This window comes from Schistocerca gregaria, chromosome 8, assembly GCF_023897955.1.
Source record: "Schistocerca gregaria isolate iqSchGreg1 chromosome 8, iqSchGreg1.2, whole genome shotgun sequence".
NCBI lineage: Eukaryota > Metazoa > Arthropoda > Insecta > Orthoptera > Acrididae > Schistocerca > Schistocerca gregaria.
The window spans coordinates 337,715,671-337,740,149 of NC_064927.1; the positions used below are offsets into that span (position 1 = coordinate 337,715,671).

General features: G+C 40.3%; 1 protein-coding gene across 1 annotated transcript in view; it reads right to left on the reverse strand.

Moving 5' to 3' along the window:
• LOC126284620 (protein sidekick-2-like) overlaps positions 1-7,641 on the reverse strand; it is a 685,635-nt gene extending 677,994 nt beyond the window's left edge. Inside the window, exon 1 of the mRNA XM_049983689.1 lies at positions 6,381-7,641. Within this exon, the coding sequence (XP_049839646.1) occupies positions 6,381-6,456 (76 nt within the window). The 5' untranslated portion in view covers positions 6,457-7,641. The remainder of the gene's footprint in view (positions 1-6,380) is intronic.
• Between the last annotated feature and the right edge of the window lie 16,838 nt (positions 7,642-24,479).

Consider the following 24,479-nt stretch of genomic DNA (forward strand, 5'->3'; position numbering starts at 1 on the left):
GACGGGAGTCAGTTATATGAACGTCTGGTGTCTCTTCTGTCACACATGTTCGAAGCAACGGAAACCACGCATTCATAGAATAATATTAGCTTGAAAGTTCTGATTAACAGTATGTACGATGCATAAGGTGTTACGGTAAAACGCAGTTAGAAAACTGAACATGAAAATACCCTCATAGGATATCGTATAATTAGGATCTTATTTTAAACTGCCACGCGAGTACCGTACGACCCGTTTGCTTAACAGCCTGCTGAAAACTTGGACAAGTAAACAAATTCTGACGGAAAACGGTAGCAACTGGTAGTACCACTGAGCGCTCTGTGCCATGCGGGCACGCGCCTGGCTCACTTGGCAGGAACAAAGGAATGCAGTTGGTCCTTCGTCGCCTGTTAGCCACGTAGCAGCAGACTGTTTGCAGTGTGCTGCGTAAAAGGAAACTGTCAGCGCGCTACAAAAGAGCTGTGACGTAAATCCACAAGAAATTTTACACAGAAAATGGAAACATAGGGGAGACCCAGAGCTCTAGACCGGGCTGTGTTGCCAGGGAAAAAGCGAAAAATAAATGGGGACAAAAAAAGCTGCTCTGAGAACGGATGCGTCCAAACTGCTTCTCTAAAAAGGGCGGACGAATATGCGGCTGTCTCAATTACTGAAAGTGCAGCAGAGGACCAGGCCGAATAAAAAAGAGAGGCGAAAAAAAGGCAAACCTGTCGATATGTATTTCAGTGAAATAGTGACTCGCGTCGACACGCTTAGAGCTGTTGAGAATTTTAAGCCAGGAAGGAAATCCCAATTAACGTAAGCGATATAACTGGGGCATTCTGAATGTAAGTCTTCCGTTTCAAAATAGCTTGGCTCTTCTCGTTCTGTTTATCTTAACTTCGTTCTGCGCTGTGTCACTTCTGAAATACTTCGTCTCTCCGCTTGTACATTAAAACCTATTAAATGGGAGTATTTTAACCGAAAATGTGTCGTACGTTCCTGTCGGTGGGAGAGGTTAGCTATTTATACCACCGCTGATCTTTTTTCCTTATTTTCTTTTTTTTTCAAAACTGTCTTCCATCTTAATTTAATAACACGCCGGTTGTTTATCGAAATGAAAGTAAAATATAAATAACAGTTTATCTGCTTACATAGCGCTAATAGCGACATGAGTAACGCTGAAGTTTTACAAAGCACAGGTTCAGTTCTGTTGGCCACAAACACTGACGAGTTGAATGAAGACAGAATTAACTGGTGCTGCCAAGCTGATTCTCAGGACAGCTGGGGAATCTAGAAAAACTTTTTTCCTTAAAATATGATCGCGACTTCCCTAATAAAATATCGTTCGACATACTTTTAACACTAATCTGATGAAGAAGCTCTGTGATGGCAGGTTTGGAACATGCGTGACTAAGCTATTACATCTTTGACGTTTACTACTAGTTTCACTGTACATTTTACTGAAAATTTTGTTATTTAACCTCCCACGTCCTGTAAAGACGCGCTGCACAATTCCACCTCATTCCTTACAAACGCTAGAGGTTCTGCTTTATCTTTAAGGTAATTCGCGTCAATTATTTTCTAAGCTGTTATTTGTATTGTTTGAATTGGTATTATATTCATTTTAGGATTCATTAATTACATTAACGCGTATATTAATCATTTTATAGTAAGAAATTTATTGTAGTGCCTCATATTTGAGGAGACACACACTCTTTTTTGCCTAACTTTTTCAGTAAATCTTTGTGTCATATTCCAAAATTTTGATTTGGTATTTTACCAATATCTGTTTCGATGGGTGTAGATGTGCCTCTCATGTCTGTGTTTGTTAACGTACTTTCCAGTTAATAGTTGCTTCTGTTGTGTTCACTATGAATTTGAAAGAGTTTTTCTTATCGCTTTCATTTCTGTACGTAAGTTAGAATTTTTAAAATTCTGCGATGATTAATGTGCACGAAAGGATACAAAACAGATGACTATGATTATCACTTGCGCCATCAGCCATATTTCAATTTATATAAAACTAATGTTGCAGCAGACTTCCTGAACTTCTTTTGACGACTCCGACATCAGTGCATTTGGCTTTTAAGTGTTCCTATTACCGTTTGACCTTTAAATCTATACCTCAATAATGTTTTTGCTTTTATCTTTCTTCCATTTTGTTAAAGTTGTTAATTACATGACAAATGCCAGAAATTATTTGTCATCCTACGTGATCGTTTTTCTGAGAATATAATCAAAACATATTTTTTACATAAGTTTATAACCTCCGTTTATTGAAGTATTTTTACTATGGTAACAAAATTGAACATCATCTCAGCCATAAATGAATTAAAATTTGTTTAATCGATACTTAACTATATCTTTTGTATTGGTTTCAACCTATATTTGAAATCTAATTAAAAATGCAGGCTGACGAATACCGAAGCTGTAAAACTGATCTTCTATCATTTCCTTGTGACGCCAGATCTAATCAATATACTTTTATTGTAAGACCAATAATTTTCTAGATCTACAGTTAATTGACTATACAGTACGAAAGAGATATCTGCTAGATAGTAGAATAAATATTGAATTTTTTGTGTTTAATGTTATATGTGTAACCCCATAGATGTTCGTTGCAATAATTTAAGTATTGTACGCTTTGCGCGCTACCTTACATGTAAACAACATCCTATGATGATTCACATAAATACAAGAAAGTTTTCACTATTTGCGTCCACACATCAGTACTCCCTCAGTTATTTCACTGTGACGTTCTTCCCGGGTACAGGACATGTGTCAGAACCAAAATTTATCATCTAAATGTGTGCGGCTGGGGATATTATCTATTTGTGTCAGTTTTGGGTTACACACATAAGACTGAACGTCTGCTATTTCGGCTGACTCCTCAAACACGAGAGGTAACACAAAATAAATTCTCAGACCTTGACGCCTACGGAAACTTTCAGAAACAATAAATTTTTGGAACGTTGGTGCAGAAGCCTTTTGTTTTCCTGAAAACTATGTATATATGAGCAGTCTGCAGTGACTATTTTTTCGTCTCGAATCAATGGCAAATCATTGCTGGAAAGTTGAAAATACGACATCCCGTACTACTAACGTCGGTCATAATTGAAGAACTTTCAAATTGCCTTACACTCAAAACTGTGTATATTTTTCATTACTTTGAAATAATTTGTTACTAACTTTTTCTTCTACATAAAGATTCACCATTCATGGAGAACACCTCGATTTTAAATGTCCAGTTTTTGCATTGCTAAAGAAAACTACAAGGATAGTTCAATCGATTAACTGAAATCCAGAGCCTGACACGAGGAAAAGTAGAAAATAAGCAATTAAGTACTGGAATAAGTAATTTCTATTATGTGGTGATCATAAGATGCCCCTAGTACCAACTGGAGGGTTATGGTGTTCCCATCTCACCCAGTGACCTCCTAGTAACTACTATCTTCGTGATGCGTGTGCACCTTTCGAGGTTTTATTATGTTCTGAAAGTAGAAATAGAAACTGGAATATCCCAATCAAAGATCTGACATAACTTTACAAGAGAGTACTGTGTTGCATAAAACGGACTCTCTCTTGATAGAAATCGAAGGGGTGAATTTCGATTTAGTGGTCCTTGTTGATACTTGAAAACTACTGTGGTAGGAGATAGATGAAAGATAAAGTTCATTTGTGCAGTGGTCGGCTTTTGAGAAGGTATCAACATTTCCTTATGTGATGAACACTGTGGCAGTGCAAGTAATCTTGATAAACCTTAAATATAAAGCAGCTTAGCTAGACACGGAAAAAGAAATATTAATTATAGTCAAAGACATACAGCCTTATGAATCTATTCAGCAGTAGTGAAACAACACCTCGTCAAAAATTATTTTTGATTTTATGCTGCTATTATGTGAGATAACTAAGTACTATTAACCATAATTTTAAGCCAGTGAAATATGAACCATTTGCCTGTCGCAAAAAATGGTTGACATGAGGCAGTGTTCCGACCGAATACCTTATTACTCGTCAGCGGTTGCGTTATTTTTAGTTCCTTGATTTCACGTTTTTGTGACGGTGAGCCTGATTGGGAGTGAAGAAATAAAATGGAGAAAATTCAACAGAACATTGCCGGGAAGGCAAGGTTTTAGCTCCTCATAGCTACCGGGAGATACAGAATGAAATTGGTAACCAAAGAAAGTGAAATTGTAATCCTCAGACGTTTGTTGAGTGCAGAGGTATTTTTTCTGGTCCATCGTGAGATATGTCCCATCGAAATAGTTGCATCATTTGTCTGATTTTAATGCATTTCAAATGTATTACCTAAGGTGATGGATAAGGGACACAAAGTTGTTTCTCAGAGCTGGAACTTTGTAAGAAGGATACACGCAAGGGATATGTGTGAAGGCTTTCCCTAGCCGAGTGTTAATAAAATAAAGGTTGACTCTTACATTGAAGATTACAGCAACCAGTCCCATTTTAGAGTGCAATTTATTTATTTAAACAGCGCCGTTACAGGTTTCGAACCGACAGGTTCATCTTCAGACGGCTATCTGATGTAAAACGTGAAATAGCCTGCTGAAGATGAACCTGTCGGTTCGAAACCAGTACCGGCACTGTTTAAATAAGTACCATTGTAAAGAGTTGCTGGTTGCTATAATCTTATATGTAAGAGTCAACCTATATTTTGTACACAGCAACTGGTTCATAATGTCAGTTTTTGTCAAAATAGCATTAATAAAATCATTCTGATATATAGATGCGTCGTGAAGCAAATTTTGTACACAGCAACTGGTTAACAATGTCAGTTTTTGGCAAAATAGCATTAATAAAATCATTCTGATATATAGATGCGTCGTGAACCAAATACATCGTTTCAGAAAATATAGCGTATTGTTAGCATCAGGATTACGATTTACAACGAAAATTAATACTGTCGAAGAGAACATTTCGGCTAAATTTGAGTGTCCGCTTTTAATAAAATAATGATCTTTATAGTGTTATCCATCAATAGCAATTGCATTTCTGTTTGCTGAAATAATCAGCAACCAGTTGAAAAAAAGAAATCATCTTTCTTTACTGGTTTCAGGCTCCTAGTGCCCTTTTTTAAAAGTTGTTATAGCATCCTTTGCGAGTGACACCAATAAGTTATATGATGCATATATATTACTTCTGATGCTCACAAATAATGCGATAATTATCACTTCTGAAGAAGGGCATTAGGTGCCTAAAACCTGTAAAGGAAGAAATTTTTTGTGCAGCTGTTTGCTGATAATTTAAATAAACTGTGATCATTGTTGAGATAAGAGTTCTCACAGTTAATTTCTATCCTGCAACTCACAATTTGCACAAATGCTCAACATGTTACGCTTGGTGTTACAGTTCTGTGGTTGCGTTCTACACTGATCACCGTTCTTTGAACAGGATAACCTAATATACACTTTTTTGAATTCATTCTTAAAGTCACTTTGTGCACATACTGAAGCACTAGGAACAGAATAGTTTTTGGGGTGCTACACTAGTTATATTTCCTTTGAGTATCGAAACATCAGTGAACACTTTCCAGCAATAATGTATATCACGGATTGTAATATTTCTGTATCGGACTTAGACAACTCTTTATATCAGGTTTAGACAACGCTTTACAGTTCCTTCGAATTAACAGCATCCAGCGTGCTTTAAAAAAAGCAAGGTGAGACTGCCTCAGGCCTATATATACGGGAACGTTGCTAACTGTTTACATAAATTTTTCGAGCCTAATTAAAAATAATATCAATTAACAAACTCGGTGAGAACGCTTCTACGAAAATAGCCAGAGTGATCAGAAAAGTGATGTCCATCAATTTTAGTTCGTTTTTTAAATATTCTGCATTATCTTGCGTTGTTATTTCCAGCAATTTTCACTTGAACTGAATAAAGAGATGCAGAATAGCATTAGTAAATATGTAATCTAACGCAGCCCATAATTTTATTTCTGTCATCATTCTGATATGAATTTTTTCTACACAACTTTATAATTATTAACCGGCAACGAACTTTTTAAGTTACGTAGGTATTTGTGGATATTTTAAGGATATTATAGGTTGTATATATACTTCGGTCTTAAAAGTGAAATACATAGTAACGAAGACTGGAGCTGTCAATAGCAAAAAAAAAAAACAAAAAAAAACAAAAACAAATGAAGTACTAAATAGGAATTCATAAGAAAGAAAATTCTTTTGTGACATGTTAGGTCCAACTACAACTCCAGACAGAAGGCGTGGCACTCTTTGTGGTGCTTTCGGCTTTAGCAGGGGGGACAAAACGTTAATGTCTTTCAAAGAATTTTGTGGACGCTCTGGCAATTGACGCGAATGGAATCCAGATAAGCTTTACCCTTTGGTCTTTGGGCAGTAGTGAGATTGGAAACTGACCTTTGTAGATGTGTAGGCAGACGAGGGCCCAGCACACGGACCACGGCAGGCGCGCTCCCAACGTTCTGAGCAGCATCTCCTCGGACTCGGGCTGCAGCCGGCAGCAAGGCTATCTTCGCCGGTGTCGATATCCCACTACATCCTCACAGCGCAGTCCGTCACACACAACAAACCGGTGGCACAGTAACCTCCTTCAATCTTCCGTTATGGGCTCTCAGTTTGCCACCACGTAGAGAAATCCTCGCTGATATCGACGAGTGTTCAAAAGTCGGAGGCGGTCCTGGTGACGAGTCAGCCTCACGTCGTTAAAGTAAATCGAGACTTTTCAGATCTATTTTTTCAGAAGAGTTTTTGACAAATGTGTGTCTCAAAAGTCTGCCTGATTACGCTTTAAACTTAATTACCAGGCACGTTCCTTATTTGGTACACTATTATCTAGGTTCTCAGATGTCCCGGCAAGCACTTAAACTACACGATATCGCCTAAGAAATTTACCAGCAGATAATTTAATTGAAGGATACACTATATCAGCATCACATCAGTGTACAGCTGCCAGAGAGGACAGTTTTAAGTTTTCTTCCGTTGATTCGTTGAAATTAATCCATCAGTATTTGAAGAGAGGTCGGTGACGATACGTCAAAACGATAGCAAAGTTCTACCCTTCGTGTTTACCCGAAGCTGGGCGTGTTTCACTCTACGCGACTAGAAATACTGTTCCAGTCAAGCTGACAGCTATGTTCTCAATAGATACATATATTTGAAATGCTGCGAGAAACAATGTTACGTCCTTTACACTTCATAATCGCGTCACACACATTTGCCTCAAAAAATGACCAGAACACTTTGTAGAAGTAATCCAGAGGCGTGACACGTGGGACACAAATGCATGTATGTCGTCACTTGGCGTCAGACTAACATTTTACACAGTCTCGCCACACTCAGATCACTTAGAGTGCGTGTCGCCGCCGCAGTGACAGATCCGATTTCCGGAAGTAATAGGTAGAACTGGAGGCTGACCGCCGACTCCCGGCGGGCTGTGGCCCCTGACGCGGCGGCCACCCGCGACGCAGGCTTATGAGCGCGCTGCCTGGGCCAGCAGAGGTCGGCAGCTCCTCCCAGACGGGCGTCGCGACGCGGAGCTCTGGCGGCTGCGTCAGCGTGGCTTCGACGGCCGGCACCTACTGGCGACCCGGTGCCGCTCCCAGGCGCCGCCGGCGACGCTGCTGCGCCCTGGCGGTGGCGGCGCGAGCCGCTGCAGAGTGCCGCGCTTCTCCAATCTGCGCCGCACGAGCTTCCATGTCCCTGGTATGGTCGTGGAGACCACACAGGGCAGATTCTGGACCCTCGACTTGCAGCTAAGGTGACTCTAAACACTGGACGTACGTGATTCCCTAAAGAAACGTTGCCAAAGCTAATGCAGGCGGTTCACTTTTCTTCTACTGTATTTGCCTACTTCCCTATACCTCTCTTTCGGTGCTTGTATTAAGTGATCTTTGAAATATCTGCCTTTCCAGCGTTTAGTTTTCCATCAACGGCAAATATGTACTTCTTAACTGTTTGACGAAATTTGTATAGGAGCAGGTTGAATGGGGGCAAGGTCCAGCATGGGACAAAAATCTTCACCGAGTTCCGGAAATTACTACCATTGATTTAGGTGTTGACCACCAGGTGGCAGATTTGTCTCGTTGTAACTTTACTGTTCCACGAAATTTCTCTACAGCAGGTGGCTCCAGAGGGGACGAAATGAGGTATTATGTAGTTTTCTTTTACGTACTACTTTTCTGATATTTTACTTAAGCGTTGTAAAATATAAGCTTTGGAAAGAAGACTCAACAAACTACTCGTTTACACTACCGCATTAAAGGTTCCCTTTGACATGAGAGCCAGCCGGTGTGGCCGTGCGGTTCGAGGCGCTTCAGTTTGGAACCGCGTGACCGCTACGGTCGCAGGTTCGAATCCTGCCTCGGGCATGGATGAGTGTGATGTCCTAGTAGTAAGTAGTTCTAAGTTCTAAGGGACTGATGACATCAGATGTTCAGTCCCATAGTGCTCAGAGCCATTCGAATCATTTTCGATATGAGAATAATTTTTGCAGTTGGTCCACAAGTCAACGATGGCACAATTGTTGGAAAATGATGAGCTGGATCAAATCGCCACAAGTCTTTTGGGGTAAATCCCCACAGCTGCAACAATGTGACATTCAAACCATAATGCTTGAGATTGTCTCACTGTCTAAAATGAAGATTTAGGGCGGTTTTGATATCTATGCTTCTAACACCGACACCAAATATACAGTAGAATGAGTTAACGAAAAATACATGGGAAACAAAAGCTTGCAGCTGAGAAGGAATTACGCGAGAAGAAAAGAAAGGTTACACTGAAGGGGCTAACTACAGTCGTATACACGATCCCATCAGTGGCCCACGTATTTTGAACAAGTTTCTATAGACTGTAACAACGATGTTGTGTCTCCGACCGTCAACTGCCAACTTGTTGATATTTGGAGACGGAACATCATCGTTACAGTCTATATAAACCAGATCATATAAGTTGGCCACTCATAGGTTTCTGTATTCGATTACTGTGAGCCACTCAGCCTGAACAGATGCTGTACTGAACCACATAATGTGGTAGCTATAAGAAACATTGAAAAGACAGCTACAGGTTTTCCATTTTATTACACAAGTGAATGGCTGAAATCCCCCAAACCATCAACTAGGATGGACATACAATGTCACCAATGCTTTTTCAAGTGTTTTTATTTTGCGGTCATCCATTTTTACCCATGTTTATCTCAAGTGGTGTACAGAACTGCTCTGTGGGGCTTGACTCCATTTTGTGGCGTAAGATACCGCAATATTTGTTTTAGTAAAATTCTAAATACCTCCGTCGTGAAGTATCAGACAGAGCTGGAATTTGGCTAGGTTATAGGTAACAGCCGGAACTATGTTTTCAATTTGGAATCGTGGTGGAATGCACAGTATAAGAAAAGCTGAAAGTTGGTGCGTTTTACCACCACGTACCCTACACCTTAATGGGGGACTTTTCAAGACGATTTGCCGTTTACACGTCACGTGGCGTGAAGCTGCATTAGAACGAAAATTTGGAAGGCCGAAACATGCATAAAAACCTATGAATTTAGTTATGGTGTAATGTATGAAATAGTACAGTGAAAATATTATGTAGTATAATTTCTGCACTAAGGATCTTGTATTGCACTATTGACCTGCAAGGTCAATTGATCTTACGGGATGACATTCATTGCTGGAGATTAACTCCAACATATTTAGGTTAAGTGCATCACTACATAGCAAATCCAGTGAATGTAATTAATCCTGATATGCTGGTTTGGGCGTACCTTGTGGGTCCATTGGAGAGCACTTTGAATATTTGTGAATAATAAATTGGGTAAGTACTGAGATGGTATCCTGGATGCTTCACTTGCAGTTGCTCACTCCACTCCACTCAATTTTACACACACCCTCTGTCATTTTATTAGTGACAGGTGCGTATTTATAGGTCAGTTGGTATCATGGCCACATGTCGGATGCCTTTGAATGCCGCGCGCAACCTTTTCGCGCCGGTACTACAGCGTGCCGCGACCAGCGCCACTCAGGTGTCGCCCTCTGCCGACTGACATGAGCGGCGGCCGGAGGAGAACGGTTACAACCAGAGAGCGAGACGGGAGAGCTGAGCCCAGGACTGCGTCAACCCGCTGTTCGAAAAGTTCCGGATAAAAGACGCCTTTGGCCGGTATCGGTGACATCGTCGATGGTACCGGATCATTAAACTTTTTGAGTTATAAGACTCTGCGGGAGGGAGAGTCCGAAAACTTCTCATTCCACTCATATTCACTGCATTCAGATATTTTCATGACTGTTCCAGAAACTAACTGAGTTCTGATAGTTGTTTTCTTTTGTAACAACTCTCATTGAGCAATAATAATGAGAATGAGGAAATGCAGCAATGTTAATAGGATGAGCGCATGTGTTATATTCACTTGTGGTTGTAAAGTTTTTGTGGCCTACGGTATCACATGACATTAAATTAAGCACTTCATTTGGAATATTTTTTTGACATATCATTTTAAATCATTTATTTCGTGTTTTTAAAAGTTTGTGTTTAAGAGTGTCAGTGGATTTTACTGGATGGTTAGGTACAATAAATTAATGCTCATAACTGTTGTATTACACGTACCTCCTCACCCCCAGTCCTTCCACTTTATGCTCTGTTATGGTAGCAGAGCGTGGTTGTGGTTTGAGGGCATGGGTTTGGTACAAAGTATATTATTTCTGCTACTGACAGTTAACTAAGGTTGAACCTTGTTATATTTTGTAAAGCTGATGGTACTTTAGTGTTGTATTGTTTCTGCATGGCAGCCAGAGAGGTGACTGGGGTGTAGGAGTTGTGGAAGGAGGAACTATTGTACGATTACATTAGAGATTAGATTAGATTAGTTTTTCCTTCGATAGATCTGTGTTGAGGAGATCCTCGTGGATGTGGAACAAGCCCCCCCCCCTTTTTTTTAAAGCTGAAATAACAAAGTATAAATATATACAACACAACTTGTTTCTATTAAAAAATTCGTCAATGAAGTAGAAGGAGTTGGCGACTAGTAAGTCTTTCAGGCTCCTTATAAACTGATTTCTATTGTTACTAATTTTTTTATGTTTGCTGGCAAATTATTGAAGATGAGTGTTCCTGAGTAGTGGACCCCTTTTTGAACTAAAGTAAGTGCTTTTAAGTCTTTGTGCAGATCATTTTTGTTGCTGGTATTGTATGTATGAACTGAGCTGTTGTTTGGAAAAGAGATCTATTATTTAGGACAAATTTCATTGAGGAGTAAATATGCTGAGAGGCAGTAGTCAGTATACCCAGTTCTTTGAAGAGGTTTCTACAGGACGTCTGTGAGTTTACTCCACAAATAATACGTATTACACGCTTTTGGACTCTGAAAACTTTTGTTTCACTTGAAGAGTTGCCCCAAAATATTATACCATATGACATTATGGAATGAAAGTAGGCAAAGTAAGCAAGCTTTTTCACTTTTATGTCGCCTATGTCTGCTAACACTCGAATTGCAAATACAGATTTGTTAAGGCGTTTCTGCAGTTCTGTGGTGTGCTCCTCCCAACTGAATTTATTATCAAGTTGTAATCCCAGGAATTTAAGACTGTCAACCTCTTCTATCTGCTCTTCTTCGTACTTTACGCATATGCTGGGTGGAAACCTCTTACAGGTTCTGAATTGCATATAGTGAGTCTTTTCGAAGTTTAATGTCAGTGAGTTGGCTTTAAACCATTTGTTAATAACTATGAAAATATCATTAGCAGATCTTTCTAGAACTACACTCGACATACTATTTATTGCAATACTTGTGTCATCTGCAAACAAAACGAACTCTGCTTTTGGCAGTGTAACTGATGAGAGATCATTAATGTACACAAGAAAAAGCAATTGCCCTAAGATGGATCCTTGTGGGACACACATTTATTTTTTTCCCATTCTGATGATGACTGATGACTTAATTCAGTAGTCCCTTGCACTGACACCCTTTGTTTCCTGTTAGCGAGGTATGACTTCAAACATTTTGCAGCACTGCCTGTGACACCATAGAATTCTAATTTATTTAAAAGGATGTTGTGGTTTACACAATAGAATGCCTTTGACAAATCACAGAAAATACCTGCTGCTTGTAACTTGTTATTTAATGAAGTAAGTACATTTTCACTGTAGGTGTAAATAGCCTTTACGATATCAGAACCCTTCAGAAATCCAAACTGTGTTCTTGATAATATGTTATTTGTGGTCAGATGGTTGAGAATCTGCCTGTAGATTACTTTTTCTAAAATTTTTGGAAATACTGGCAAAAGTGAAATCGGTCTGTAGTTTGATGGCATCTCTTTATCCCCTTTCTTGAATAGAGGCTTAACATCTGTATATTTCAGAGAGTCAGGAAATGTCCCAGTTATAATTGACTGGTTACACAAGTAACTTAGAATTGTACTAAACTCACAAGAACATGCCTAAATTAACTTTGTTGATATTTCATCGTAACCACTAGAATGTTTTGTTTTTAAAGATTTTATAATGGAAGTTATTTCTTTTGGTGAAGTCAGTGACATATTCATGTACCTGAAGCTATTTGTAAAGGCTAGTTTCAGATGTTCAAGGGCATTATTTATTGATTCTGACAATCACATTCTAGCAGTAACGGATATAAAGTACTTGTTAAATAGATTTGCCACACCATGCCCATCGGTTACTACTGTGTCATCTACCCTTAGTACTATTTGCTCCTGTTCCTTTCTGGTTCTACCAGTCTTCTCTTTCACTATATCCCATATTGTTTTTATTTTGTTCCCTGACATTGCTATCTTCTTCTCGTAGTGTATTTGTTTAGATGTCTGAATTACTTTTTTTAATATTTTACAGTATTTCTTGTATTTAGCTAAATCATCAGCATTGGAGCTATTCTTGGTCGATAGATACATTTTCCTTTTTGTCTTACAGGAAATCTTTATTCCTTGTGTGACCCATGGTTTTATTATAGGCATCTGTTTAATTTGAGTAACTTTTAGAGGAAAACAGTTTTCAAACATGGTACTGACATTGTTCATGAATGTGTTATATTTTTCATTCATGTCATGAGCACTATAAACATCTTTCCAGTTCATATCTTTGAGCTGTTTTCTAAAACACTAAATTTTTGGCTGATTGAATACTCTCCTGTACTCAGATTTTGCAGTCTTGATAATCTGATTATAATTTACATCTAAAACAAGGAGCTTCATGTCATGATCAGATAGTCCATTTATTACAAGTTTTATGATATGATTTTGTTCCTTTGATTTGTCTATAAAAATGTTATCAAAGGCTGTCCTTGAGGATTTTGTGATCCTAGTTGGAAAGTTTACAGTGTGAGTTAGATTGAAAGACAACATTACTAACTGCAGTAAATGTTTACTGGATGACTGAATTAGAAAATCTGTATTAAAGTCACCAGCAATTAAAATTTCTTTGTTTCTTACTGTTAAATAACCCAAAAGAGCTTCTAGATGATTTATGAACAGATTATAATTTCCTGCAGGTGCTTGGTAAATAGTTACTGTTATATAGGATCTGTTATGGAACTCTACTTCTGTGGCACATGCTTCTAGATCCTGCTCTAAACATAATTTATTAATGTTAATGTTCTTGAATTTATGGCAGTTTTTAATAAATGTGGTAACTCCTCCTCCATCCATATCTACTCTGCAGAAGTAGGAAGCTAGCTTAAATCCTGAAATGTCTAACATATCTATACCAGTTGTCACTTGATGTTCAGAGAGGCAGATTATGTCAATTTCGTTAGATGAATTCATTTCATCGATACAAATGAGTAGTTCATCAACTTTATTTCTGAGTCCCAGAATGTTCTGGTGTAATAAAGATAACTGATACGGCATAACTGCTTTGGTGAAGATGAACTGGCAGGTTCTGATTACTTTGTGTTAAACATTGTTTAAATGGAGGCTGTATGGTAAAATCTGACTCCTGTTCATCTATTTTCTCAAACTGAGCGTGTCAGCCAATCTCTCTTAAAACTCGTTTTCTATCCCCCTTCCCTATCCTAAAAAAGGCATCCCTCTGATACCTGTGACCACTGGTATTTTACCACTTGTGACAGTGTCCCCCCTTAAGTTTTCTGTAATCAAGCCAGACAGTTTTCCCTTCCCTTTGCTATTGAGGTAAAAAGCCATGCCTAGTGTAGTCCCTCCTATCAATAGCAGCCACAGGAATCAAACCAATGGGGGACCCTATATCCGTCCTAAGCAGCCACTCCATCTCCAAGTTCACCCTTCCTACACAAGAGTTCAAATGATGGCGATCATGCCGTCTCAACACAGACTCATATCTCACACTCGTATGTTTCGTTGCTGATGCTATCTTCATCAGGTCACTCTCTATGGAATATTCAGAGTCTCTGTCAATGCTGTTTCCCGGACCACCCACTATAACCACGGCATCCTCCTTCGTGAAATCCTTGCATAGAGAACCTATATCCTCTGTTACCTGACCCAGATCTGTACTAGGCTTGAAAAAGTTTGCGACCTGGTAAGTGTACGATGTAAGTGTACGGGGTGCCGATACATCGGGTAGTGTGGCCGAGTTAGTATGGAGGCTAAAGGAACTTCGTCCGGTTGCACCACTGCAGCTGGAGGAAAGTGAGGTGACGACGTATCCACTTTTAAGTGTGTGTACGGGGAGTTATTCAATAGTTTCCTTATTCGAATTCAGTTGGCCGTCACTGTCACAGACTGAGTGATAGCTCGGATTGTACATTATATTAGTAGGGCACAGGATCTGAGTACAGTCAACCCGTGAAACACCCTGTGTGAAGAATTGTCTGAAGAGTTATATACATTATTAGGACGTTCGCAGGAGATGTTAGTACGTGGAAGAGACGCCACTGGCAGGGAATTATCTCAGTCTATCTTAGGACAAGTTTCGAGCAAGGCCCCTTCTATTCCTTCTATGAATGGTGTTGATATTTTCGCTAAGCTGCCCAACCCTTTAGAAAAATACTACGGGAGGCTAGTACGCTACCATAATATTCAATTGATAAGGTACTTATCGCTTTACATTCCCTATCAAGGTTACAGGTTAGAGGGGAACTTTTTGACTTGACTTGGCCGATAGCGACCAAAGGCATCTTCGACCGGGACATGGCGTATAGTGGGTTGATGCAGTCCGGGGCTCCGCTCTTCCGTCTCGCTCTCTGGTTGCAACCGTTCTCCACATAGATGGCTCAGGTCGCACCTTGTGCCAGTCGGCAAAGGGCGACACCTGAGTGGCGCTGGTCGCGCCACGCTGTAGTACCGCGGCGGGATGGTTGCGCGCGGCATTCACAGGTTTCGGACATGTGGCGATGATACCATCGGCTCGGAATTGATCTATAAATACGCATCCGTCACAAATAAAATGACAGAGGGCGTAAGTAAAATTTGGTGGAGTGGAGTGAGGAACTGCAGGTGAAGCGTCCAGGATACCATCTCAGTATTTACCCATTTTATTATTGACAAATATTCAAAGTGCACTCCAACAGACCCACAAAAACGTCCAAAACAGAGGCTCATTCCATACTTTTACAAACTTATCAGGAGTAATAGCATTCACTGGAATTGCTGTGTAGTGATGCACTTAACCTTAAGTTGTTGGAGTGGCAGGTTATGAGAAAAAGTAATTCATTAATCTCCAGCAATGAATGACATCCTGTAAGATCAGTTGACCTTGTAGGTCTCACAAACATGTTATTTACACCTACATTAACAGAGGTAAACAAGGTAGTATGTGGCTTTGCATACTTATGGTTCTTCAAACAGTCAAGAACTAACATTCGTTAAAAATTAAAAATGGCCCATGGAAAAAGATCCTCCCAACTATCAACAGCAATCACAGTTTCAAAGCATCACGTTACTCAGAAGGAGTGATACACCCAACCGCAGTAAATCGTGTAGCCTCAGAGGCATAGCAACTAAAACGCTATGCTTTACTAGTGATCTGTGCTATGGACATAGGTGCAGAACGATAATGACCTGCACAATTTATTTAAGAGCATTACTGCTGTAAGAGTCTGTAAATGTGCGGCATATTGGTATCAGTAACAAATCAAACAAAATATTCACTACTAGAAATGTTACTGCAGAAAATATTTGTCGTGATAAACGTTACAGCAGGCGACCACAGGCCTATCGAGAAACAGCTGTCGTAACCAGTAACGCGGATCCTCACCCGTAGGTATTTACTCGTCATTGTTTTAAGAATAATGAAATAAGGCTGTATAAGTGGAAGAGGCCTGGAGACACTGAAAGGTTTCATACAGATTGTATGATGGTAAGACAGATTTAGTAACCAGAATATAAATTCTAAGATATTTCCAGGGCAGAAGTCGACTCTGAACACAATTTATTGGTTATCAACTATAGGTTAAAACTGAAGAAACTGTAAAAAGGTAAGAATTTGTGGAGGTGAGACTTGGATAAACAGAAGGAAAGATAAGTTGCAGAGAATTTCAGAGAGAGTATTAGTTAACGATTGACAAACAAAGGCCAAAAAAATGCAGTAGTGGAAGAATGGCTAATTTTGAGAAATCAAACTGTGAAGGCAGCAGAAGATCACGTAGGTAAAAAGACGTGGGCTAGTTGAAATCTTTGGGTAAGAGAAAAGATATTGAATTTAATTAATGAAAAGAGTAAACATAAAAGTGCAGTAAATGAAGCAGGCGTAAAGTACAAGCTTCCCCAAAACGAGATCGACAGGAAGTCCACAGTGGTGCATAGGGGACAAATGTAACAATGTAGAGGCATATATCACTAGGGGTAAAATAGATACTACCAACAGGAAAAGTAAAGAGAGCGTTTCAGAAAAGAGGACTACCAGTATGAAAATCAAGAGCTCAGATGGAAACCAGTGCTAAGAAAAGAAGGGGAAGCAGATAGGTGGATGGTCCATACAGAGGGGCTAAACAAGGGCGATGTAATTGAGGGCAAAACTATGGAAATGGAAGAGGACGTAGATGAAGATGAAATGGGAGATATGATACTTCGTGAAGAGTTTGACAGAGCACTGAAAGACCTAAGGCAAAACAAGTCGCTGGGAGTAGAAAACATTCCATTTCAACTACTGATAGACCTGGGAGAGCCAGCCATGGCAAAACGATACCGTCTGGTGAGTAAGATGTATGAGACAGGGGTAATACTCTCAGAATTCAGGAAGAATATAGTAATTCCAATCCAAAAGAAAGCAGGTGCTGACATGTGAAAACTACCGAACAATCAGTTCAGTAACTGCAAAATACTGACACAAATTCTTTACAGACGAATGGAAAAACTGGTACAAGCTGACCTCTGGGAAGATTAGTTTGGATTTCGCAAAAACGTTGGACCACGCGAGGCAGTACTGACCCTAAAACTTATATTAGAAGATAGATTAAGGAAAGGCAAACCTACTTTCTAACATTTGTAGACTTAGAGAAAGCTTTTGACAATGTTGATTGGAATAGTCTCTTTCAAATTATGAAGGTGGCAGGGGTAAAATACTGTGAGCGAAAGGCTATTTACAATTTGTACAGAAACTAGATGGCAATTGTAAGAGTCGATGGTTATGAAAAGGAAGCAGTGGTTAAGAAGGGAGAGAGAGACAGTGTTGTAGCCTATCCCCGTTGTTATTCTTTCTATGTACTGAGCAAGAAGAAAAGGAGACAAAAGAAAAATTCGGAGTAGGAATTAAAATCCATATAGAAGAAATAAAAAATTTGAGGTTTCCCGACGACATCGTAATTCTGTCAGAGACAGCAAAGGACCTGGAAGATCAGTTGAACGGAATGGACAGTGTCTTGAAAGGAGGATATAACTTGAACACGAACAAAAGCAAAACGAGAAAAATGGAATGTTGTCGAATTAAGTCGAATGATGGTGAGGGAATTAGATTCGGAAATAAGACAAAGTAGTAGTTGAGTTTTGCTACTTAGGAGAAAAATAACTGATGATTGTCGGAGTAGAGAAGGCATAAAATGTAGACTGGCTAAGGAAGAGAAATTTGTTAACATGGAGTATAGATTTAAATATCAGGAAGTATTTTCTGACAGTATTTGTATGGAATGTACAGTGAACGTTGACGATAAATAATTTAGACAAAAAGAGAATAGAAGCTTTCGAAATGTGGTGCTAAAGGAGAATGCTGGAGATTAGATTGGTAGTTCACGTAACTAATGAGGAGGTAGTGAAATGAATTGGGGAGAAGTGAAATTTGTGAGAGACCTTGACGAGATAGTATCGGTTGGTAGGAGACATTCTGAGGCGTCAAGGGATCACCAATTTAATACTAGAGGGAAGCGTGGAGGGTAAAAATCGTAAAGAGAGACCTACAGATGAATATACTACGCAGATTAAAAAGGACATAGGTTGCATTAGTTATTCGGAGATGAAGAATCTTGCACAGGATAGAGTTGCATGGAGAGCTGCATCAAACGAGTCTCTGGACTGAAGATCACAGCAACAGCAACAGCGAGACAATGGATGAGTAACGAAATTCAGCCCTTGTTTACCACCTAGACGTCGAAGTACCGTTAATGTCTCGCTTCGACACTCACGCTCTAATTCATTATCCTTCGTCTATTTTCCATATTCGCTCTCGGACTGGTTTCAAACAGAGCGTGGTGGTGCAGTGGTTAGCACACTGGCTCGCATTCGGGAGAACTACGGTTCAAACCCGCGTCCTGCGATCCTGATTTAGGTTTCCTGTATTTCCCTGAATCACTTGGGTTAAATGTCGGGTAAGTTGCTTTGCAAGGGCACGACCGACATGCTTCCCCATCCATCCCTGATTCGATGGGACCGATGACCTAGCTCTTTGCTCCTGACTCCAAATAAACTGACCAACCAACCAAGCGATTTTAAGAGTAACAGCTTGGCTTGTAGTGGGGGTGTTAGGTATATAACACCACAGAAGAATTTCAATTGATATTTCACTCCTTGTTTACAAAACCTGAACCATTGTCCTTTTCGGGTGAATCTGCAATCATTCAATGTACCAAATCTTTCATTACTGTCCAGAATGCGAGTATTTTTAAAATTGTGACGATTTTCAGTTCCATAGAACAGTCTAAATATCTGAATACATTGGCTACAGGAGTAATCAGCTTTTTTCCTTTGCAGATGTGTAATGTGCGTCATAGAACAATGTGACGTGGCACCTATATTTTCTGGTGCAATTGTAGATTGCTACTGTAGCCGGCATATCCACATTTGAAGGTGCGAGTATTTTTAAAATTGTGACGATTTTCAGTTCCATAGAACAGTCTAAATATCTGAATACATTGGCTACAGGAGTAATCAGCTTTTTTCCTTTGCAGATGTGTAATGTGCGTCATAGAACAATGTGACGTGGCACCTATATTTTCTGGTGCAATTGTAGATTGCTACTGTAGCCGGCATATCCACATTTGAAGGTGCCTTGACGGACACAAAACTAGCCACAATAAGGCAAACAAGAAATTGGTTGTTCTTGTTAAACTGCTACAATAGCGGTAAGTAATAATGGGTATTGCTACCCTATTAAGAGGTTTGTTATAAGTAGGACGTTTGTCTACACTAAGCAGTATTGCGTTGCAGAATACGTAATTCTTGACGTAATAGAGTGGATTGTGTCTAGACACGAGTTCCCACTCAAAATGATACTGAGGTAGAAACTTTAAAGCATCCAACAGCGTGCAAATGCTAAGCCCCGTGAATGTCGCGCGTAAATGACATAACTCTGCCATTGGTGTGTTATTTTGTGACTTTGGAAATCTACCTGCTTAGAGCTCCACGCAGTGTTCATACCCTGATTAGTTCAAACTAAGGTTCCTTAGATCTGAAATTGACGCTATATACTGAAACATGTCACTCCTCAATAAACTATACTGCTGTTAAAAACTTTCCCACCAACGCTTTCATTTCACACGTCGCATCTGATGAATCTTGACAAGTGGTTCTCATGCGGGACTGCATGCTCCTGCTACATGGTCTTATTTTGTAGTATCGTAGGGACATTATGTGTCGGGTGAGGTCGTTCTGATCATTATCAAACTTACATCCCTATGATAGCAAAACTGTAATTTTTATACCTGTCACATTTAAGTGCAGTGTTTGACAAAAGAGTTAAACACCCAGAAGGGTAGACGGAAAAGAAATGAAACTTCGCGGGTTGAGAGACTATTTCAGTGATTACAAAACTAAGTGAAATGTAAAAAGGAGTCGGTTGTACGAGCCCAGTAATTAACATAACACCAGTATAACTTTGCACCCCTTTTGACCCCGAATCATCCTATCACTCGGCTGTCAATGGCATTATAATGCCATTGTATCCTCTCCCATGGCAAGCTGGCTCACAGCTGTTCATATCTTGTATACCTACAGTGGGACGACTTTGACGTCAGAGCTGGTCCCTAAAGTGTTCTACTGGGAAGATATCCTGTGTCCTTCCTGGCAACGGGAGAGCCTTAGCGTCAAGCAGACAGTTCATACATACGTGTGCCATGTGTGGACCACGATTAGTTATTGAAAAAATTATATCAAGATTAAGTCGTTGGAAAGGTAAGACTAGAGGACTCAGGATGTCAGTGACGTACAGATGTGCTGTCAGAGTAGCTTTAGTCAATGACGGTCGCGATTCAGAAAACTGATGAAGCTGGCCTAAGGCAAGTTGATTGTCTGTAGAGTTTACGAGCATGGTGGCACTTGTGGTGCGGGTTTGGTGCATTTAATCAGAGTTAAGTCAGCTGATAGTTCACGAACCATACTACACAATTGTCATTAACTATGCTGATAAAAGTTCTTGGTTGCTTGGTCCAAATAAAAACTTGTTTTATAAAGATTTAATCATGTCATGGCAGTATTTCCAGTGCAAGGATAATAAGGATTATAGATCGAATTTCACACATATTGTTTTATTAGGTTTCCTTTTCTATAATCAGTGTAGCGATTTTTTTGTTCTTGCTGAGAAGCTTGAGGTATATTTATTCGACTGATTAAAATTATATGCGATCTTACACGGAGATAACAAAGTGCTTCGATGAGAGGTTCTGTTGTGAGTATTGTTGTCCACCATGGGAGTCTCTGAAGTAAAAAAACTTAAATGCAGTCTGAAATAAATGTGTCATGCTCACCTTGATCTGGCTCCTCCACTCACCTAATTAGTCGCTAATGGTGCATATGTTTACGAAGTTACATTGATGTCTGGCCATGTATACTGAATTCTCAAATTTTTTTTGCCCGCCAGCCTTATTCATACATACCCCAATGAGAAGCTTTGTCATTGTGTTAGCAGATACGATGTTCAGTTAGAAAGTAATAGCTCCAAATATTTTTTTTATTTTACGAGAAACGTAAATATCGCATTCAAAGGATGACAGCTACAGCTTTGACGATTAATATCTCACTTTTCAATGCAATTACTCTTTTCAGTATTACTTTCTCTGCACAAAGTTTCTCTCCACCTTCAAACTACAACATGTGCACATGTTCAAACGTGTTCGTACGTATATTAAAAAACTCAGGAAAACGTGTGACGTTCCATATGTTAGTGTACTGATTGACAACAGTGAATTACGCTTCCTACGAATTATAAAGAAATCAGTTCTCAACTAATTGAGTGCGAGTTATCAAAGATTCTCAAACGTCCCCTAACAACTCTTGTACGCAACAGACAACTTACCTCGTGAAACATGAAATTTCCTGGCAGATTAAAACTGTGTGCCGGACCGAGACTCAGGAACTTTGCCTTTCGCGGGCAAGTGCTCTACCAACTGAGCTACCCAAGCACGACTCACGCCCCGTCCTCACAGTTTTACTTCTGCCAGTACCTCGTCTCCATCCTTCCAAACTTTACAGAAGCTCTCCTACGAACCTTGCAGAACTAGCACTCCAGAAAGAAAGGATATTGCGGAGATATGGCTAAGCAACTACGTGATCCGCAACATGCTAAAATATTTCAAAAGCAATACTGCGATCCATGCAGTGCGTAATGCATTACGTAGTAATCGCAATGACTACTGCCATATTTAAATATACAGTACTGGACATTAAAATTGCTACACACCAGAGCTTGGATGGGGTGTACAGGTACAGCTCCCCATACAGCTTCAACACGACACCACATTTCATCAAGAGTAGTGACTGGCGTATTGTGACGGGACAGTTGCTCGGCCACAATTGACTAGACGTTTTCAGTTGGTGAGAGATCAGGAGAATGTGTGGCTAGGGCAGCAGTCGTACAGAACCTTTAACATGCGGTCATGCATTATTCTGTTGAAAAGCAGGGTTTCGCAGGGATCGAATGAAGGATAGAACCACGGGTCGTAACACATCTGAAATGTAACGTCCACTGATCAAAGTGCCGTCAATGCGAACAGGAGGTGACCGAGACGTGTAACTAATGGCACCCCATACCATCACGCCGGGTCATACGCCAGTATAGCGATGACGAATACACGCTTCCAATGTGCGTCACCAAACACGGATGCGATCATAATGATACAGTAAACAGAATCTGGACTCATCCGAAAAAATGACGTTCTGCCATTCGTGCACCCAGGTTCGTCGTTGAGTACACCACCGCAGGCGCTCCTGTCTGAGATGCTGCGTCAAAGATAACCACAGCCATGGCCTCCGTGCTGATAGTCCATGCTGCTGCAAACGTCGTCGAACGGTTCGTGCAGATGGTTGTGGTCTTGCAAACTTCCCCATCTGTTGACATACTTATCGAGGCGGGCTGCACGATCCATTACAGCCATGGGGATACGAAGCCTGTCATTTCGACTTCTAGTGATACGAGGCAGTTGGTATCCAGTACGGCGTTCATTATTACATTTCTGAACCCACCGATTCCATATTATGCTAACAGTCATTGGATCTCGACCAACGCGAGCAGCAATCTCGCGATACGATAACCTGCAATAGCGATAGGCTACAAATGGTTCAAATGGCCCTGAGCACTATGCGACTTAACTGCTGAGGTCATTAGTCGCCTAGAACTTAGAAATAATTAAACCTAACTAACCTAAGGACATCACACACATCCATACCCGAGGCAGGATTCGAACCTGCGACCGCAGCGGTTGCTCGGTTCAGGACTGTAGCGCGATAGGCTACAATCCGACCTTTATCAAAGTCGGAAACGCATTTCGCCTCCTTATATGAGGCATCACAGCAACGTTTCACGAGGCAACGCCGGCCAACTGCTGTTTGTGTATGAGAAATCGGTTGGAAACTTTCCTCATGTCAGCATGTTGTAGGTGTCGTCACCGACACCAACCTTGTGTAAATGCTCTGAAAAGCTAATCATTTGCATATCACAGCATCTCCTTCCGGTCGGTTAAATTTCTCGTCTGTAGCACGTCATCTTCGTGGTGTAGCACATTTTAATGGCCAGTAGTGTACATAGATTGAATTATAAGGAGTGGTTTGATCAACTAGCCTTCAACCGTAAATAAATGAAAGAAAGCAATATAGACGATAATCGAATATATATTATTTAAACACTGACAAACTTTACACTGACTTTTAATTATTCCACAATGTCTATACTAAATAAATACTTTTCTGGCCACAACAAAGATGCAAAACTCACTGTCAATGTATACATACACAAATATGACAAACGTCCTCCAGTGCGCAAGCAACTAGCAACTAAGTACAACAAAAAACGCAAATTACATAAGAAAAAAATCCCCAATAAATACCAGAGTCTTCTCCGGCGCTACTAAAAACGGTCGCGGCAGGTTGCGACCTTTCATTTTGGACGGCTTCTCTCCACCGCAGGTTGAGTAGGACCACTTCCTCCTCCTCTGAACAACTGTTCGCTCTCTACTACTTGCGATAACCATATATCAGAGTATGTGAATGCACACCTCATCAGAATCATTATCAACTTACTAAAATCATGGTTCTCCTTCCTCAGCCACTGGCTAGCAAAATCATTCACGGCCTCTGCATCTTAAAAATGATACCCCCTCCTTGAGCTTCGCTGAGTACTACTCCGTACAGTGGGTAGGAGAGATGACCTACACAATGGTGAAGCTACTTTCGTTGTAGAGAAGCTGGATAGGAGCAGAAGCAATCAATGAACACGTAAATACATCACATTGAAGTTTTACTTAACTTGTAGCTTCCTCCAAGTGTTGCGAAGAAACGCTACAAAAGAACAAACAGTAACGTCGCACTGTTATTGGTAGAAAGAAAGGAGCATAGTGGAGTGTGAGGCTCCCGCTACTAATGCACAAGGGAACTGCCGGACGCTGACCAGGACTGAAGACTCGACTGAGACTGGGCCGTGTAAATGACGTCGGTGGTCCTATATTGATGTGGCAGGGGTCGGTCGTAGGTGGAGATGCTGCAGGCTTGGCTCAGTTGGTCGCATCATTTGATCCGCCAGGTCCCTGCACGACCCCTGTAGGCGTCTGTCAGAAATGTGCCAACTGTTAGCCGCCTGGGAGGGTGGTATCTGTTTATAATACTATAATCGTCTCTCAGTGGGTCAGATGGAACTCTCACAGTGGAAGGTCAGGGTAGTATGGTG